The 20,662-nt window shown below is 43.1% G+C and overlaps 1 protein-coding gene across 2 annotated transcripts in view; it reads left to right on the top strand.

Moving 5' to 3' along the window:
• Positions 1 to 20,662, top strand: part of LOC141164416 (electrogenic sodium bicarbonate cotransporter 1-like) — a 766,124-nt gene that overhangs the window by 376,988 nt on the left and 368,474 nt on the right. For both annotated transcript variants that reach the window (XM_073649614.1, XM_073649613.1), the window contains exon 9: positions 717 to 891. In XM_073649614.1, the coding sequence (XP_073505715.1) occupies positions 717 to 891 (175 nt within the window). The remainder of the gene's footprint in view (positions 1 to 716; positions 892 to 20,662) is intronic.

Here is a 20,662-nt window from a genome sequence, read left to right as displayed (position 1 = left end):
AAACATTTATTTCTATTGATGATTTTCTGGATTTTTTTTTATACACACAGGTGAAAGGGAAGTAGCACTCATTTTAATTATGATATACCATACACTGTATAAAGAAAGATGAAAGTGAGGTTAAAGGAAAGTAATAATAAAAAAATAGATATTATGCAAATAATTGTTGGCAATTTGAGAGTAAGAAAGGTTGGTGTTAATGACGTTAAAGGGAATCTGTCACCTCCTTGCTCTTATCTGAACTCTAAAATGGGTATACAGGTGATAGAAATGTAAATCTATACCTACCTGTATGCCCCATATTAGAGGTCTTGTTGCTGTGAAATGTCTTTTTATTCATTAAGGTTTCTGATGTGTTCCCGTCCCGGGGCCCGCAAGAAATCTTGCCTCCTGTGTGAATTATAATGTTTCCCCCCTCCCCTGCACATCACAGTGCCCTGTGATGTGCAGTCACCACTGCCAAATCCTGCGCCTGTGCGCTTCACCTTTTACGCAAGGTGCACTTCATCCTGCCGTCTATGTTCATTGTAGAGCAGGGATCCCGTGCGCAGGCGCCAGGAAGTCAAAGTGACTCGCCTGCGCACAAGATCAGATAAGTCCCAGGGGGTGACAGATTCCCTTTAAGATGGCAATATGATAAAAGGTAGTATAAAGATATGTGCAATGATGTGAAATATTTCAACTACTATAAAAAGAGTGCTTATTTTGTCCTTAAGGTTTTTTGGTGGGCTCATAAAGGATATCAGAAGAAAGGCACCATGGTATTGGAGTGATTTTTATGATGCCCTCAATCTTCAATGCCTCTCAGCAATTCTGTTTATCTATTTGGCAACGGTAACAAATTCTATCACTTTTGGTGGTATGCTGGGAGATGCAACAGATAACATGCAGGTATTTACCATTCTTACAATTAATCTCTTTTCATGCTATATTTTCTCTTTTTCATCTTGGTCGTGTAGTTTATATAGGCAGATGATGTGACTTCTATGGAACTGTGGTGACAGGGGTCCCTGTTATGAACTGCTTCTGTAGCATCACATTATAAAGTATTTGCCTGAAGCATCCAGTAGGTTGCTTTCAATACTGTAAAAACTGCAACGAAAGTTGAGCAAATGGTATTTGTAATAACTTTAAAAAGCCTGCTAAAAAAATCCCAGTGCAGCAGCACAGCTAGATTGGTTAAGCTTAAAAGTCAATTGTAAAATTATTCAATGTGCGCAAATTTGGATTTACCTTCCTAGCCGACTATTTCCAAGTATATGATAATTATATAATCTCATTCACACCTTCACTCAAGTGTAGGGACAAAACTTGTATCCTAATCTCCATTAATCCATGCCACATCCACCATCTAGTTTCAGGTGGATCCTTCCTCACCTTTTGCAAAATAAGCTGGAAGGGCACACATCCTCCCAATATTGAAGCTGTGTGGAGATTAGTTTTATGATACTCGCATGAAAAAACGTGTTACAATGCTCATATTAACTCATGGTGAGGTCAGTTGGCCATTGTAGCTACTTCTTAGGTTGTGACTGCCACTAATTAACTTTTTGTTTAACCGGTTCAGGACCGCCCACTGTACATAAACGTCGGCGCTGCCTGGGCTCTGTACAGCACCGACGTTTAAAAACGGTGGGTGGTCCCGCAGCGCTCAGGACCCCCAGGTGTTATGATCTGCAACATAAACTAAGAAAGAATAGGAAAAGCTGTCCCTACAGTAAGACTAAGCTGAATCCCTACAATGTAGCGGGCAGCCTGTTCCTTGTGAACAGATTCGCCTTCGTCCTCGGCTAGTCTGAACGGAGACCTATAGAATAAAGGGAGGGGTCCCTAAAAGAACTAAGCACTGGGACAAAAATGGGACACCTCCTAACAGAAGCTGTTGCAGAGCAAAAAGACAAACTGACAAAAAGTACTAGAAGTCCCAGAGGACCAAGCAAACTAGACAGAGATAGGCACCGAAGCACCTGGCTAGAGAGACAGGCAAAAAACACTGAAGTCCAGTAAAGCCAGAAGGGCGGAGCTGGAATATATAGGCAGCTGGTCATGTGACCGCAAAACACAAGATAGCAAAAACTAACAGGAGGGTTCTAACAGTACCCCCTCTTCTATGAGGATCCTCATGATCCTCCAGGCCTATCAGGAAACCTCCTGTGGAAAGCTTTAAAAAGCCTAGGAGCAGAGACATCATCCGTCCTTACCCAGGAGTTGTCTTCGGGACCGAAACCCTTCCAGGAGACAAGATACTGTGATATCCCTCTATGCCATCTAGAATTCAAAATACGAGAAATTTCATATTCACCGTCTTCCACCACAGGAGGAACTGTGACAGTGGCGTCCCTATTAGAAAAGTCAGCCTTTTTCAACAAGGAAACATGAAACACAGAATTAATCTTCCAGGAAGTAGGGATATCCAACCTGACAGCAGATGGGTTAACAACCTGAAGCACTTTAAATGGACTCACAAACTTAGGACCCAGTTTTTTAGAGGGAATCCTCAACCGCAAGTTCTTCGAGGACAACCAAACCATGTCACCCACAGTAAACAAAACCTCTTTATGTTTCCTGTCAAAATACTTCTTGGACTTCTTGTTAGCCTCTTGCAGGTTACAATGTGCATTAGTCCAAACTCTCTCCAAATCACCGGAAAAATTCTCCTCCGCCGACCCCCATTTGGAGAACGAACCAAAAGACAGATGTCTCCCAGTGCAACAAAAAAAAGAACACCCAGCAGAGGAGGATGTATGATTGTTAAGAGCAAATTCTGCTAGAGGCAGAAACTTAGACCACACCTCTTGATTGTCTGCCACAAAACAATGCAAAAACTGTTCAACATCCTGGTTCTTTCTTTCAGTCTGTCCATTAGACTCAGGATGATAACCAGACGAAAATGACAAATGAACTCCCAACCTGTCACAAAAAGCACGCCAAAAGCGAGCCACAAACTGAGGTCCTCAATCAGAAACAATATCCGTGGGAACGCCATGGAGCTTGACAATCTCCTTAACAAACGCCTTAGCGAGTGTCTTGGCGCAGGGCAACTTAATGAATGGAACCAAATGACACATCTTACTAAAACGGTCTACGACCACCCAGATGACAGTAAAACCCTCAGACACAGGAAGATCAGTAATAAAATCCATAGAGAGATGCGTCCAAGGTGCACTAGGAACCTCCAGAGGGCAAAGCAACCCCGCAGCAGGAGTATGTGAAGCCTTTGACCTAGCACACACAGTACACTGACGCACCCACTTGATGACTTCCTTCTGCCATCCAGGCCACCAAAAACTGCGACTGATAAGTCTCTTAGTCTCCGAAACTCCTGGATGACCTGCCAACCGAGACTCATGACACTCCACAAACAAATCTCTCCTAAAGGCTCTAGGCACGAACAACCTCCCATGGGGAGTGTTAGATGGAGCATCATCTTGAGCATTCAGAATTCCATTCTCCAAATCGGAGTCCAATGCCGCCACCACAGCTCCTTTCTGCAAAATGCTCTCCTCTTCCTCGGTACCGACCGTAGGAGAGAAGCTGCGAGATAAAGCATCGGCTTTAACATTTTTAGTACCAGGGATATAGGTAACAGAAAAATGAAACCGAGAAAAAAAAAGTGCCCACCTAGCTTGATGGGCATTCAAGCGCTTGGCAGCATCCAGATAGATCAAATTCTTATGATCTGTGAAAACCTGAATAGGAAATCTAGCGCCTTCCAAAAAATGACGCCAATGTTCAAACGCAAGTTTAATAGCCAGCAACTCCCGATTTCCAACATCATAATTCAGTTCGGTTTCCGAAATTTTTTTCGAAAAGAAGGCTCAAGGATGTACTCCACCCTTGTTCTCCTAAGACAAAACTGCTCCGACCCCCACCGATGAAGCATCGACTTCGACCAAAAAGGTTTGGTCTCATCAGGCTGTATAAGGATAGGGGCAGAACTGAACCTCTCTTTGAGATACTCAAACGCTTCAATTGCTTCAGTAGTCCACTGGGTCGTATTCTCACCTTTCCCGGTGAGATCGGTTAGAGGTTTAACAATTACTGAAAAATTCTTAATGAATTTCCTGTAATAATTGGCAAAACCCAAAAACCTCTGTATAGATTTCAAACCAATAGGCCTAGGCCATTCCTGCACAGTCTGAACCTTCACAGGGTCCATCTCAAAGCCCTCGCTGGAGACAATGTAGCCCAAAAAACTAATTTTCTGCACAGCGAACTCACATTTCTCCAGCTTAGCAAAGAGTGAATTATCACTCAATAACTGCAAAACTTCACGTACACTCTGCCAATGGGACTCTAAATCTGGTGAATAAATCAAAATGCCATCCAAATACACCAACACATTCTTACCAATCAAAGGTCTCAGGATGTCATTAATAAGGTTCTGAAAAAATGCAGCTGCATTGGTAAGACCGAAGGGCATCACCAGATTCTCAAAATGACCTACCGGAGTGTTAAAAGCAGTTTTCCATTCATCACCCTCCTTCACACATAACAAATTGTATGCCCCTTGGAGATCAATTTTTGAGAACCACTTGGCTCCCACTAACTGGTTAAACAAGTCAGGAATTAACGGCAATGGGAAGGAATTGCGTACGGTAATCTTATTAATTTCACGAAAATCCAGACATGGACGTAAACCGCCATCCTTTTTTTTAACAAAGAAGAATCCGCCTGCCACAGGCGGCTTAGAAGGTCTAATGTGACCAGCAGCCAGGCTAGTATCCATGTACTCCACCAAGGCCTTTCTTTCAGGGATAGTAAGATTAAACAAGCGACTTTTGGGAAGAGTAGCACCTGGAACAAACTCAATGGCGCAATCATAATCCCTATAAGGAGGTAAAACTTGCGACTCCTCCGAAAAAAACCTCCAAAAATCTTGAATAGGTACTGGTAATTCCCCTTTTTCCACAGCCGCAATGTGACCATTACAACATTTATCATAGCACTTCGGACTCCAAGACTTAATCACATTAGTAGACCAGTCCAACAAAGGTTTGTGCAGTTTTAACGAAGGCAATCCTAGAACAACTGGAGAGGGCAAATTATCCAAAACAACCAAGTCCAAAATTTCTTGGTGAACACCATTGATAGTGAGAGGAAATGCAGCAGTCTTGTGAGTAATACATTTCAAAGGAGTGTTATCAATTGAAACCACAGAAATAGGAGATGACAAAGGATTGGATTTCAATTTAAGTTTTTCCAAAAACCCTTTATCAATCACATTAAGTGTTGAACCACAATCCACAAATACCTGAAATTCAATCAAATCTCCCTGCAGAGTAGTACACCCAGAAAGGAACACTCCTGCAGAGCGTAAACAAGCTATACGGGCGTAACAGACCTTTTTTTTTTCTTTACTTAAACGACGCTCACAATACTTAATCAAATGATCATCTTTACCACAATAAAGACACAAACCTTTGGCAAATCTTCGATCTCTTTCTTGAGAGCGGAGTGACATCGCCCCAACCTCCATTGGTTCTCCGCTGTCAGAGCAGATTTTCTGGAAACTAGGACCTGAAGTTACAGGAGTTTTTACATCATTGACCCTGGACCTTATTCTCCTGTCCACACGAACAGCTAACTGCATAGCTTCCTGCAGAGTCTCAGATGCAGGGAATGCAATTAGCAAATCCTTAACCCTTTCACTCAGACCAGGCAGAAATAAACTTTTCAGCGCCGAATCATTCTACTTAACTTCTGAAGCCCATCTTCTGAAGTGTGTGCAATACATTTCAACATCATCTGACCCCTGATTCAAACATCTAAGTTCTGATTCAGCAGATGAGATTCGATCAGGATCGTCATATAATAGCCCCATAGCAGAAAAAAATTCCTCAACAGAACTTAAACACGGATCATTAGGTTGGAGAGAAAAGGCCTACCCCTGTGGTTCTTTGCGCAAAAGTGACATAATAAAACCAATGCGCTGTGATTCATTCCCAGAGGACCTCGGTCTCAAACGAAAATATAACAAACAAGCATTTTTAAAGGAAAAAAAATCTTGCTGTTTACTATAAAAAATATCAGGCAGTCCTACCATCGGTTTCACAAAATGCGCTCCAGGACAGCTACTCACGTGCTGCTGAAGCTCGGCCACCTCCAGAGACAATCCCTGCAGACGTTGAGCCAACTCCTGGACGGAAACCATATTGATCCCCGAATTTCTTTCCTTTTAGTTTTTTTTTTGGGCTGGACTTACTGTTATAATCTGCAACATAAACTAAGGAAAGAATGGGAAAAGCTGTCCCTACAGTAAGACTAAGCTGAATCTCTACAATGTAGCGGGCAGCCTGTTCCTTGTGAACAGACCCGCCTTCGCCCTCGGCTAGTCTGAACGGAGACCTATAGAATAAAGGGAGGGGTCCCTAAAAGAACTAAGGACTGGGACAAAAATGGGACACCTCCTAACAGAAGTTGTTACAGAGCAAAAAGACAAACTGACAAAAAGTACTAGAGGTCCCAGAGGACCAAGCAAACTAGACAGGGATAGGCACCAAAGCACCTGGCTAGAGAGACAGGCAAAAAACATTGAAGTCCAGCAAAGCCAGAAGGGCGGAGCTGGAATATATAGGCAGCTGGTCACATGACCGCAAAACACAAGATAGCAAAAACTAACAGGAGGGTTCTAACACCAGGGTCCTGCAAGCGCTGCGGTTCCGGTGCAGAGCGATATCTCTGACAGGGGACATCATCGGGACCTGATTGGATCAGGTCCCAATGATGTTAACCCTTTGCTATCTTCTATATGCCGCAATCTATAGTGATCGCGGCATATAGAAGATAGTGAGAGGAGAGGGGGTCGTCAACTTACCTCTCCGACAGCCCCCTGATATCTTCCAGGACCTGCCGTTGTTATGGCAGCTGGAAGTCACATGACTGCCTCCAGATCTGCCATATATGGTGTCCTGCTAGGCTCAGCCTGCAGCTGAAGCCTGGCAGGAGACACTGACTGTGAAACAGTCAGCAAAGATGTCATGCAATGTAATACATGTCTATTACATTGCATGACATCAGTGATTAGAAAAATAAAAATTAATGTCCCATACAGGGACTAAGTAAAAATGTAAAAAAAAAGTAAAAAAAAATGTTTTCAAACTGTTAAAAAAAATCACAAAATAAATAAAAAGAAATAAATAAAATATTAAACCAATAAATCCGTATATTTATGCAAAAACAAAAAAAGTACACATATTTGGTATCGTCGCGTCCGAAACAACCCGATCTATAAAACTGTCACACTAATTAACTCCTTCTGTGCACACCGTAATAAAAATAAATAAAAAAACGAAACAAAAAACTATGCTTTTTCATCATATCGCCAAACAAAAAGCGGAAAAAAATGCGATCAAAAAGCAAAATGGAAATAAAAATGGTACAGCTGAAAACGTCATCTTGTTCCGCAGAAAAAAAGCCGCCATACAGCTCCATCAGCCGAAAAATAAAAAAGTTATAGCGCTCAGAATAAAGTTATGCAAAAAAAATATTTTTTCTATAAAATTGTTTTATTGTGTAAAAGCGCCAAAACATAAAAAAAATATACAGTAAGTGTAGTATCGCTGTAAACGTACCGACCCGAAGAATAACGCTGCCTGATCACTTTTACCACACGCAGAATGGCATAAAAAAAACCTCAAAAAACAATTCCTGAATTGTTGTTTTTTGTTAATTTTACCTCCCAAAAAACGGAATAGAAAGCGATCAAAAAAGTCACGTACCCAAAAATGGTACCAATAAAAATGTCAACTCGTCCCGCAAAAAAACAAGCCGTCACATGACTCTATTGGCCGAAATATGGAAAAATTATAGCTCTCAAAATATGGCGATGCAAAAACTAGATTTTGCAAAAAAAAGTGTCTCTTAGTATGTGACAGCTGTCAGTGATAAAAACCCGATATAAAGCTGGTATCTCTGTAATCGCACCGACCCGAAGAATAAAGTAATCTCATCACTTAAACCGCACGAGGAACGGCGTAAAAATAAATAAAACCAATTCTTCACCTGCTACTGATTTGTTTATTATGTCTCCCAAAGATCGCAGTAAGGCTTTGCTCACATTTATCCTTTGTCTGCGCTGAGCACTTACACCAGAGTTTCCGTGTAAATCTCTGAAATACGTGATTCAGATGGAACCCATGACGGAAGATTCCCTGTAATGAGGCAGATATAGGCCACTGTGGATGCCATCTGGCCTGTGATCCCACAGTGTCAGTTTTTTTAGGTGTGCATAAAAGTGCGGTTGGCCACAGTTTTGTGCACTTCTGAAAAAATTGACACCGCTAAACAGAGGCCAGACTGAGTCCGGAGTAACTCTGCTGCCTCATTACAGTGAATGGATCCCGCAGGGGTTTCATCTGAATTACATCACTTGGAAATTTAGATGGAAACCCCGATGTAAGTGCTCAGCCTCAAGCGCCGGATAAATGTTATGTAAAATGTTCCCAATAAAAGCTTCAACTCAGTCCTCAAAAAAAGCTAGTCCCCACTCAGGTCCGTCATCTGTTAAAAATATACGGGACTTCCAAATTACTGGTAGCAGACAGGCTCTGGAAAAGCGAAATGGCCCTTGCCCCCCAAAAGAAATTCAGAAAATTTTGTGCTCCCAAATCCAAATGCCTATTCTACAATAATTTGTTCTCCAATTGTCAAATAGTGCTCCGTCCCTCCCAGATCTCTCCGTATGGCTAAGCGGTACGATACAGCCACATATGGGGTATTGCCACTTTTAGAAGAAATTGTGTGACACATTTCGGCACCATTTTTACCCATTGCCCTGTGTGAAAATGTAAAATCTGAGGGTAAAACATTTTATTGTGGTAAAAATATAATTATGTTTTCTTCACTGCCCAATGGTATAAATTAAAAAATTAAAAAATACTCACTACTTCCCTAGATGAATTCCTTGAGAGGTGTAGTTTACAAAATGGGGTCACTTGTGGGGATTTCTGCTGTTTCGGCATGTCAGCGACTCTTCAAATGTGACATGGTGTCTGCAACCTATCCCAGCCAACATAGCGCTCCTTTCTCTTCCGAACCCTGCCGTACACCAAAGCAGTGGTATTCCCCCACATATGGGGTATCGGCGTACTCAGGAGAAATTGCACAACAAATTTCATGGTGCAATTTCTCCTGTTACCCTTATGATAATGCAAAATTAAGGGATGAAAAACGTTTTTTGTGGGAAAAATGTGAAAATTTTATTTTTACAGCTCAATATTATAAACTTCTGTGAAGCATCTTGGGGTTCAAGGTGCTCACCACACATCTAGATAAGTTCCCTAAGGGGTCTAGTTTCCAAAATGGTGTCACTTGTGGGGGGTTTCCACTGTTTAGGCACATCAGGGGCTCTCCAAATGCGACATGGCGTCCGCTAATTATTCAAACAAATTTTACATTCAAAAAGTCAAATGGCGCTCCTTCCTTTTCAAACTCTGCCGTGCGCCCAAACAGTGGTTTGCCTCCACATATCGGGTATCAGCGTGTTCAGGAGAAATTGCACAACAAATTTCATGGTGCAATTTATCTTATTACCCTTATGATAATGCAAAATTAAGGGATAAAAAACATTTTTGTGGGAAAAATGTGAAAATTTTATTTTTACAGCTCAATATTATAAACTTCTGTGAAGTACCTTGGGGTTCAGGGTGCTCACCACACATCTAGATAAGTTCCTTAAGGTGTCTAGTTTCCAAAATGGTGTCACTTGTGGGGGGTTTCCACTGTTTAGGCACATCATGGGATCTCCAAACGCAACATGGCGTCTGCTAATTATTCAAACAAATTTTACATTCAAAAAGTCTAATGGTGCTCTTTCCCTTCCGAACCCTGCAGTGCACCCAAACAGTGCTTTTCCCTCACATATGGGGTATCAGCGCACTCATGAGAAATTTCACTACAAACTGTGTATTCCATTTTTTCCTGTTACCCTTGTGAAAATAAAAAAATTGGGTCTAAAGTAACATTTTTGTGAAAAAAAAGTTAAATGTTCATTGTTTTCTTCCACATTCCAAAAATTCCTGTGAAATACCTGAAGGGTTAATAAACTTCTTGAATGTGTTTTTGAGCACCTTGAGGGGTGCAGTTTTTAGAATGGTGTCACTTTTGAGTATTTTCTGTCATAAAGGCCCCTCAAAGTCACTTCAAATAAGATGTGGTCCCTAAAAAAATGTTTTTGTAAATTTTGCTGGAAAAATGAGAAATCGCTGGTCAACTTTTAACCCTTATAGCTTCCTAACAAAAAAAATTTTGGTTCCAAAATTGTGCTGGTGTAAAGTAGACATGTGGGAAATGTTATTTATTAACTATTTTGTGTGACATATCTCTCTGATTTAAGGGCATGAAAATTCAAATTTGAAAATTGCAAAATTTTCAAAATTTTCGCCAAATTTCCGATTTTTTCACAAATAAACGCAAGTGATATCGAAGAAATTTTACCACTATCATGAAGTACAATATGTCACAAAAAAACATTCTCAGAATCAGGAGAATCCGTTGAAGCGTTCCAGAGTAATTACTTCATAAAGTGACAGTGGTCAGAATTGAAAAAATTGGCCCTGTCACGAAGGCAAAAACAGGCTCTGGCACGAAGTGGTTAGTAGTTCAAAAAACCAATGTCCATGTGAATAACAATACTGTTATAAAAAATCCGCCATCACTAAGAGTGCATACAAACTTTGGTCATGGTAATGTTGCTCAAAAAGTTTAATGAAACCATTAGAGTTATAAGGTATTAATATGCAAATTGCCTCTTCAGAGAAAAAGAGGACTTGTACTCTATAGCGCCACCTATTGGAAGCAGCAATCCTGCAAGTCACAATCAACCCTTTAACGAGTCGTGCAATATGACTTAGGATAAATGCCAAATCAGAAACTCAATTTGCAGACACGGTGTTTCGGGCTGTTGGCCCTCGTCAGTGCAAAGTATGAGATATGATTTGGCTAGGTGAGAGGCTCTGGACTGAGGTCTTAGGGGTAACGTTTCTCCTTATGGAGAGTGACACACCAGCTCTGGCACGTCAAGGTAAGGAGGCTTATTCGCCACTCAACATAAGGAGAAACGTTACCCCTTAGACCTCAGTCCAGAGCCTCTCTCCTAGCCAAATCAGATCTCATACTTTGCACTGACGAGGGCCAACAGCCTGAAACACCGTGTCTGCAAATTGAGATTCTGATTTGGCATTTATCCTAAGTCATATTGTACGACTCGTTAAAAGGTTGATTGTGACTTGTAGGATTGCTGCTTCCAATAGGTGGCGCTATAGAGTACAAGTCCTCTTTTTCTCTGAAGAGGCAATTTGCATATTAAATTTCCCAGAGGAGCATTGCATGGCGAATAAGCCTCCTTACCTTAACGTGCCAGAGCTGGTGTGTCACTCTCTATAAGGAGAAATGTTACCCCTTAGACCAAGGTATTAATAAAAATAAATCTGAAATAAATTATTGTTTAAGTAAAAAGAGGTACTCTAGAATCAAATTATAACTGGATTAGTTGAATCTGAATATGTATGCATAATTGCACTCCATGATTTGACAATAATACCCAGTTTTTAAATTATTATTTTTTATTATTATAGCGCCATTTTTTCCATGGAGCTTTACATGTGAAAACGGTATACATAATAAAAAACAAGTACAATAATCTTGAATTATACAAGTCAACTTTTGGTACAGGAGGAGAGAGGACCCTGTCCGAGAGGGCTTACAGTCTACAAGGGATTGGTGAGGATTAGTGATGAGCAAATGTGCTCGCCACTGCTCGGTACTCGCCCAAGAATCACAGTGCTCGACAAGCTCGGCGCTCCGCGAGAATTGCTGGTTTGGTTGGGCAGGAACTTGAGTCCCCGCCCTGCATGTTTGGTGCTCTTTAGAGAGCCAATGAACATGCAGGGATTGCTTGCCATGCACTGTAATGCCGTAGCCATATTGGTTGTGGGCTTTACAGTGAATGGCTGGCCGCACAGCGTCATCAGGTCTATATTAGACCTGGCGCTGCTATGTTTGTCACAGTCTACTCCGGAAACAGTCAGAGTAGGGTGAGGTGCTGCTGATTCAGGGAGAGATTTTGCTTGTTTATAGTTAGTATAGGTATTCCACAACATATATATATATACAGTATAGACCAAAAGTTTGGACTCATCTTCTCATTTAAAGATTTTTCTATATTTTCATGACTTTGAAAATTGTACATTCACACTGAAGGCATCAAAACTATGAATTAACACATGTGGAATTATATACTTAACAAAAAAGTGTGAAACAACTGAAAATATGTCTTATATTCTAGGTTCTTCAAAGTAGCCACCTTTTGCTTTGATGACTGCTTTGCACACTCTTGGCATTCTCTTGATGAGCTTCAAGAGGTAGTCTGAGGACTAATCTAGCTGCATATACAATGTGTACGGAAAGTATTCAGACCCCTTTAAATTTTTCACTCTTTGTTTCATTGCAGCCAATTGGTAAATTCAAAAAAGTTAATTTTTTGTCTCATTAAAGTACACTCTGCATCCCATCTTGACTGAAAAAAAAACAGAAATGTAGAAATTTTTGCAAATTTATTAAAAAAGAAAAACTGAAATATCACATGGTCATAAACATTCAGACCCTTTGCTCAGTATTGAGTAGAAGGACCCTTTTGAGCTAGTACAGCCATGAGTCTTCTTGGGAATGATGCAATAAGTTTTGCACACCTGGATTTGGGGATCCTCTGCCATTCTTCCTTGCAAGTCCTCTCCAGTTCCATCAGGTTGGATGGTGAACGTTGGTGGACAGCCATTTTCAGGTCTCTCCAGAGATGCTCAATTGGGTTTAGGTCAGGACTCTGGCTGGGCCAGTCAAGAATGGTCACAGAGTTGTTCTGAAGCCACTCTTTTGTTATTTTAGCTGTGTTTTTAGGGTCATTGTCTTGTTGGAAGGTGAACCTTCGGCCAAGTCTAGGTCCAGAGCACTCTGGAAGAGGTTTTCATCCAGGATATCTCTGTACTTGGCCGCATTCATGTTTCTTTCAATTGCAACCAGTCGTCCTGCCCCTGCACTGAAAAACACCCCCATAACATGATGCTACCACCATGTTTCACTGTTGGGATTGTGTTGGGCAGGTGATGAGCAGTGACTGGTTTTCTCCACACATACCGCTTAGAATTATCACCAAAAATTTCTATCTTCGTCTCATAAGACCAGAGAATCTTATTTCTCAGAGTCTGGGAGTCCTTCATTTGTTTTTGAGCAAACTCTATGCGGGCTTTCATATGTTTTGCACTGAGGAGAGGCTTCTGTTGGGCCACTCTGCCATAAAGGCTCGACTGGTGGAGGGCTGCAGTCATAGCTGACTTTGTGAAACTTTCTCCCATCTCCCTACTGCATCTCTGGAGCTCAGCCACAGTGATCTTGGAGTTCTTCTTTACCTCTCTCACCAAGGCTCTTCTCCCACGATTGCTCAGTTTGACTGGACGGCCAGGTCTAGGAAGACTTCTGGTGGTCCCAAACTTCTTCCATTTAAGGATTATGGAGGCCACTATGCTCTTAGGAACCTTGAGTAAAGTAGAAATTTTGTAACCTTAGCCAGATCTGTGCCTTGCCACAATTCTGTCTGTGAGCTCCTTGGGAAGTTCCTTTAAGCTCATGATTCTCATTTGGTCTGACATGCACTGAGAACTGTGAGCTGTCTATAATCAGGTGTGTGCCATTCCAAATCAAGTCCTGTCAATTTGATTAAACACAGCTGGACTCCAATGAAGGCGTAGAACCATCTCAAGGGTGATCACAAGGAAATGGACAGCATGTGACTTAAATATGAGTGTCTAAGCAAAGGGTCTGAAGACTTATAACCATGTGATATTTCAGTTTTTATTTTTTAATAAATTTGCAAAAATTTCCACATTTCTGTTTTTTTTCAGTCAAGATGGGGTGCAGAGTGTACTTTAATGAGAAAAAAATGAACATTTTAGAATTTATCAAATGGCTGCAATGAAACAAAGAGTGAAAAATTTAAAGGGGTCTGAATGCTCTCCGTCCCCTCTGTATTCAGTGGTGATAGCAGGAGTTAGGCAGGCAGGCAGTGTATGTGGAAAACTGCAGTACACGATACAGCACAAGAGGGTCCATTGAACGTTCTGTCTGCTGCTGCTGTTCTTACATATATTTGTAGACATATCAGACAATATCAGGGGCCAGGACAATTTTTTTTTATCTTAATCCTGGTTACTTGCTTAAAAATGAATTCAGAATACACAATTTTTCTGCTCCATTTGCTTGTTAGCCCTGCAGAATACAGCCAGATCTGTGCCATATTTCAGCGATAAAAATCCAGAAATTTGAACTGAATGTGGAAAATATTGGTCTCCTTTTCCATTCTGTTGCAGTGTGTCGGTCAAGCTATTCACACTAGGTCTCTGTGAAGAATAGTATTAGTAAATTACAGGCCTGCTATTTAAAACCATGGTTCTCTGTCAGACATATCACATATAACAGCATTCCAAAATCAGCCATTTCTGCCTTCCATTTCATTGCAGTGTGTTGCTCAAGCTTTTCACACTAGGTCTTTGTGAAGAATAGTATTAGTAAATTACAGGCCTGCTATTTAAAACCGTGGTTCTCTGTCAGACATATCACATATAACAGCGTTCCAAAATCAGCCATTTCTGCCTTCCATTTCGTTGCAGTGTGTTGGTCAAGCTATTCACACTAGGTCTCTGTGAAGAACAGTATTAGTAAATTACAGGCCTGCTATTTAAAACCGTCGTTCTCTGTCAGACATATCACATATAACTGCATTCCAAAATCAGACATTTCTCGTGAATGTGGAAAATATTGTCCTCCATTTAAAATGGGCAAGGTGCATGGCAAGGGACAGGAAAGTGGACATGATGGTGCATGCAGAGGCCGAGGTCGAGTACGTGGACAAGCTGAAATTGTGCCTTAACAAACACCCACATCTTGTCACTCGACCTTCCTGTCTCAATTACTAGGGAACCGCAGCACACCACTATTGAACCCAGAGCAGTGTCAACAGGTTGTTGGTTGGATAGCAGATAATGCTTCCACTTTGCCACCACCACCACCCTGTCTTCCACACGGTCAAGTCTCAGTAACCGTGAGTCTGGACCGCATATTCCTCACCCTGATCCCCTTTCCTCCCACCATGCCGAGTGCCTGGAGGCAGCTGATCCCACACTTGGACACTCAGAAGAGCTGTTCACTTTTCCATTTGTAGATTCGGGCCTCTTGCCTGGCCAGCTTAAAGCGAGTCAAGAGGAGAACCCGTGCAGCGATGCCCAAATGTTTGAGCAGCCACGGTCACACAAAGGCAATGGTGAGAAAGTGAAATTACTGTCGCAAGAGGTAGATGCTGATGATGAAACACAATTTCCAGAAAGTCAGGAGGAGGACCAGGGTGCGGAAGTGGAAGACAAGGTGGTGGATGATATAGTAACGGACCCAAACTGGCAGAGGGACATGCAGAGCGAGGACAGCTGGGAGGCGTAGCACCACAACAGGCAGGAAGAAGCAGTGTGGTGGCCACAGACACAAGGCGGGAAAGCATTCCCCGTAACGGCAACACGACGGAAGTTGCCAGTACAACTGATAGGTCTTCCCAAGTCTCATCGTTTTTTAAAGACTCTGCCGATAACCCCAAAAAGGCCATTGCACCACCTGCCAGACCAGCATCAGCAGGGATAGCAAAACTAGCAGCCTGCCCACCACCAGCATGATCAGGCAAATGGCAGCAAAGCACACGACTAAGTGGGTCGAACCCCAGGGTCCAGAAACAGTGTCTGCGGGTGACACCACTGCTTCTTCCACTGTTGTGCATGCATGCCAATCCCCTGTCCATGGCGCATGTGAAGATGCCTCCTGCCCTGCACGTGTCGTTGCACACTCTCAACTAGCACTATCAGAAAGCACGTTCACGTCCCTCTCCCAGTCCTTGGAATGCAAGCGTAAATATGCAGCCAACGCCCCACAGGCCCCACTACTAAATTCACACATTTTGCAAATGCTTACGCTTGAAATGTTGCCTTTTATGCTCGTGGCGATGGAAGCTTTCCGCAACCTGATGGCATTGGCCTTCCCTCGGTAGTCAGTCCCCAGCTGCCACTATTTCTCCCGGTGTGCCGTCCCTGCATTACACGAGCACGTGTCCCACCACATTAGCCATGCCCTCAACAATGCAGTTACTGGGAAAGTCCACCTAACCAAGGACACGTGGACAAGTGATTGTGGGCAGGGACGGTACATCTCGCTGATGGCACACTGGGTTAATATAATGGAAGCTCGGATCCAGTCGAACCTTGGGACGGAACATGTCCTCCCGACGCTGAGGCTTGTGGGCCCTGGGTCAATCAGGGTTGCCCCCACATTCTACCGCTCCTGTACCTTCTCCTCCTCTTCAGCCTCCATCTCTGAAATGACCACATCAGTCACAAGGTGGAAGCACTGCAGCTCTGCCTCGGCCAAGCGTCAACAGGCTGTGCTAAAGCTAATATGTTTAGGTGACAAACAGCACAGCGCTGAAGAGTTGTGGACAGCGCTGAAAGAGCAGGCAGATCTGTGGCTGACACCGCTGACCCTTCAGCCAGGCATGGTCGTGTGTGACAATGGCCAGAACCTGGTGGCAGCTCTGAAGCGAGGTGAGCTCACAAGCGTAACATACCTGGCCCATGTGATTAACCTCGCGGTTCAACGGTTTCTCAAAACCTACCCGGATCTGCTTGTCAAAGTACGCCGCGTGTGTGCCCATTTTAGAAAGTCAGCTACAGCTTCCGCCACCCTTGTCATGCTTCAGCATCGTTTGCAGCTTCCAGCTCACCAACAGGTGTGCGACGTCCCCACACGTTGGAGCATTACATTGCAGATGGAAAGGATTTGTGAGCAGAAGAGGGCAGTTGTTGATTACCAGCATCAAAAAGGCCATCGGTATTCAGGTCATACTAAATACATAAGACCTCAGGAGTGGACATGGATGTCAAACATCTGTACCATCCTCCAAAACTTTGAGGACTCCACGAAGATGATGAGCGACGATGACGACATAATTAGCGTCACCACCCCGCTTCTCTGTCTTCTGAAACGCTCTCTCCTCACAATTAAAGAGGATGCATTGCAGGCGGAGAATGATGAGATGGAGCAAGGAACTATACAGGGTGATTCCACACAGCCCCGCCTCATCTCATACCAATGTAGATTGGGTGACAGTGAGGAAGAGGAGGAGGAAGAAGAAAAGGAGCTTGTTTCCTGCGCTATAGACGGTACTACCTGCACAATTGTCATACCGTCTGTTCAACGTGAATGGGCTGAGGACAGGGAGGAGGAGTAGGAGGAGGAGGAGGATGAGGAGCAGAGCATGGTCAGTCATCCTCTTAATGAGGACACTGAAGTCTTGCCTCTTTACAGTCTGGCACACATGGCTAAGTTTATGTTACGCTGCCTTTCCCGTGACCCTCGCGTTGTCTAAATTTTGGGTGACAGTCACTACTGGTTGGTGACACTTCTAGACCAATGCTACAAAGAGAACTCTCTGTCTCTTATTCCCGCGCAGGACAGGCCTACTAAAATGGGGCAGTACAAGAAGGCCCTTGTTGCGGAATTATTAAAAATATTCCCATCTGAAAACGCTGGTGGCAGAGGTCACAGTTCATTGGACAACCAAGGAGTACAGGCGAGAAAGACATAAATGCAATCCAACAGAGGCAGGGGAACACTGTCAAAGTTCTGGGACAGTTTTCTCAGACCCTCCCATCGCACAGGCCCTGAGGCGCGGGGTACTCTCACAAAGAGGGAAAAGTTTCGGAAGATGCTGAGGGAGCATCTTGCCGACTGTACCAACGTCCTCCGTGATTCCTCTGTGCCTTATAATTATTGGGTATCCAAGCTAGACACGTGACATGAACTGGCTCTCTACGCCTTGGAGGTCCTGGCCTGCCCTGCCACTAGTATTTTGTCAGAGCGAGATTTTAGTGTTGCTGGCGGAATTCTAACCGATAGGCTCATCCTCCTGTCCACTAAAAATGCTGACTCTTATAAACATAAACAAGGGCTGGATTGGGCCAGACTTCTCAACACCACCGAATGATACCAGCATAAAATAAGCTCAAATACAGTGTCTTTTTTTGGGAGGTCTAACTCTATTCCCATGCACCTCTGTCTTCACATCCAGGCATGGGTATATACTTCCTAATTTTGTCTATTTGTTCTTGTCCTTCTCCTTCTCCTCATCCTCCACCACCATATCACCACCATATCTACCATATCTACGTCTCTTGCAAGGGATATTGGAGTTCCTCCAAATTTTTGTCAGCCATTGCATTCATTGCATAGGCAAGCAGTATGGAAGACCCAATTCCTAATAATGGAAGCATTTTTTTTCAGGAGGCCCTTCGACCTCTACGTCTCCTGCAAGAGGCATTGGAGTTCCTCCAAATTTTTGGCAGCCGTTGCATTCAATGGATAGGCAAACAGTATGGGAGACTCACTTCCTAATAATGGAAACATTTTGTTCCGGAGGCCCTCTGACCTCTACGTCTCCTACAAGGGGCATTGGAGTTCCTCCAAATTTTTGGCAGCCATTGCATTCACTGCATAGGCAAACAGTATGGGAGACCCACTTCCTAATAATGGGAGCATTTTTTTCAGGAAGCCCTCTGACCTCTACATCTCTTGCAAGGGGCACTGAAGTACCTCAATATTTTTGGCTGCCGTTGCATTCACTGCATAGGCAAACAGTATGGGAGACCCACTTCCTAATAATGGAAGTATTATTTTCAGGAGGCCCTCCGACCTCTTCGTCTCTTGCAAGGGACATTGGAGTTCCTCCAAACTTTTGACAGCCGTTTCAGTCACTGCATATGCAAGAACAGTATGGGAGACCCACTTCTTTTTAATGGGAACATGTCATTACTGTGGCCTAGCTATATGTGTCTTTAAATTGTTAGTATTGTTTTTCCTAAATTTTGGCAGCCGTTGGACCCACTGCATACCCTTTAACTGGCTAGCAGACCCTCTCCTTTCTAATGGGAACATGTCATTACTGTGGCCCAGCTCTATTTGTCTTTAAACTGTTAGTAGGGTTTTTCCTAAATTTTGGCAGCCCTTGCAGTCACTGCATATGCAATAACAGTATAGGAGACCCACTCTTTAATAATGGGAACAACTAAGCATAGCCGACTGATGGCCCTATAAAAATAGTGTTTGTGACTTTCAGAGTCCCTCCTTCATAAATGAAACAGGATGTGTCTGATGATGTCTCACACACCACATGGCCAGATAAGGTAGTAAAATGTTAAAATTACATTTTCCGGTGAATGCATTTTTCACCGTTGAAAGCAATGCAAAAATGAATCAAAAACGCTACGTGTGAACATAGCCCAAGGTGTGGAGGAGCATTTTTGTTTTTGTATATTTATTTTGCCTTATATACAAGTAATTACCCTGGAAAGGATGTACCTTAACATATTTCCCAGGAAAATCCATTTTGGTTTCTTTTTTGTATGTTTTATTGTAAGTCCGTAAAAGTGGCGTAATACCTCTGACAACATTGTTGACAGCAGTGACCTGGGAGTCAGAGATGCTTCCAGGGGTCTTCCTCATGCTGTTCCCATGTCATTTGAGCACTGTTGCCATCAATTTGGGCAATTTTTAGGCCCTCTGCAGACCACCAGTGGGGGCCGCCGGAAAAATGCTCGAGTTTCCCATAGATTTACATTGGGCTCGTTACCAGCATTTTAGTGCTCGCTCATCACTAGTGAGAATACAGTGGGTGAGGATAGAGCTGATCGTGCAGCGGTATGGTGGAGCGAGGGTTACTGCAGGTTGTACGCTTATCAGTAGAAATAGGTCTTCAGGTTCCTTTTGAAGGTTTCCGTGGTAGGCGAGAATCTGATATGTTGGGGTAGAGCGTTCCAGAGAAGGGGGATGCAAAAATCTTGTATGTGATTGTGGGAAGAGGAGATAAAAGTGGAGTAGAGAAGGAGATCTTGTGAGGATGGGAGGTTGAATGCAGGTAAGTACCGCGAGACTTGGTCACAGATGTATGGCGAAGACAGGTTGTGGATGGCTTTGTATGCCATGGTTAGGGCTTTGAACTGGAGAGGAGAGGATGGGCAATAGAGGGGGGACAGGTGGATTAGTCAGGCAGCACAGTTTAGGATATATCGGTGGGGTGCGAGAGGGTTAGAAAGGAGTCCATAGAGCAGGAGGTTGCAGTAGTCGAGGCTGGAGATGATAGGGGCATGCACTAGTGTTTTTGCAGATTCTTGATTAGGGAATGTACGGATGTGGGAAATATTTTTGAGTTGCAGTCTGAATGAAGTGGAAAGGGCTTAGATATGTAGTTTAAAGGAGAGATCAGAGTCGAGGGTTACCCCGAGGCAGTGAGCCTGCGGGACTGGGGAGAGTAAGCAGCCATTAACTTTGATGGATAGGTCTGTTGGGGGTCAGTGAGATTGGGGAAAGATGACAAATTTGGTTTTGTCCATGTTCATTTTTAGAAATCGAGCAGAGAAGAAGAAGGAAATAGTGGACAGACATTGTGGGATTCTGGTTAGTAATGAGGTGATATCAGGTCCAGAGAGGTAAATTTGTGTGTCATCAGCATAGAAATGATACTGAAAGCTGTGAAACTCTATGAACTGTCCCAAGTCAAACATGTTGGTGGAGAAGAGCAGGG

The sequence above is a fragment of the Phyllobates terribilis genome, unplaced genomic scaffold (genome assembly GCF_046119375.1).
Source record: "Phyllobates terribilis strain yellow unplaced genomic scaffold, ASM4611937v1 Scaffold_10__3_contigs__length_209671492, whole genome shotgun sequence".
In the NCBI taxonomy this organism is placed as follows: domain Eukaryota; kingdom Metazoa; phylum Chordata; class Amphibia; order Anura; family Dendrobatidae; genus Phyllobates; species Phyllobates terribilis.
The sequence above is the reverse complement of the archived record's forward strand: the minus strand, read 5'-3'. Positions and strand labels throughout refer to the sequence as shown.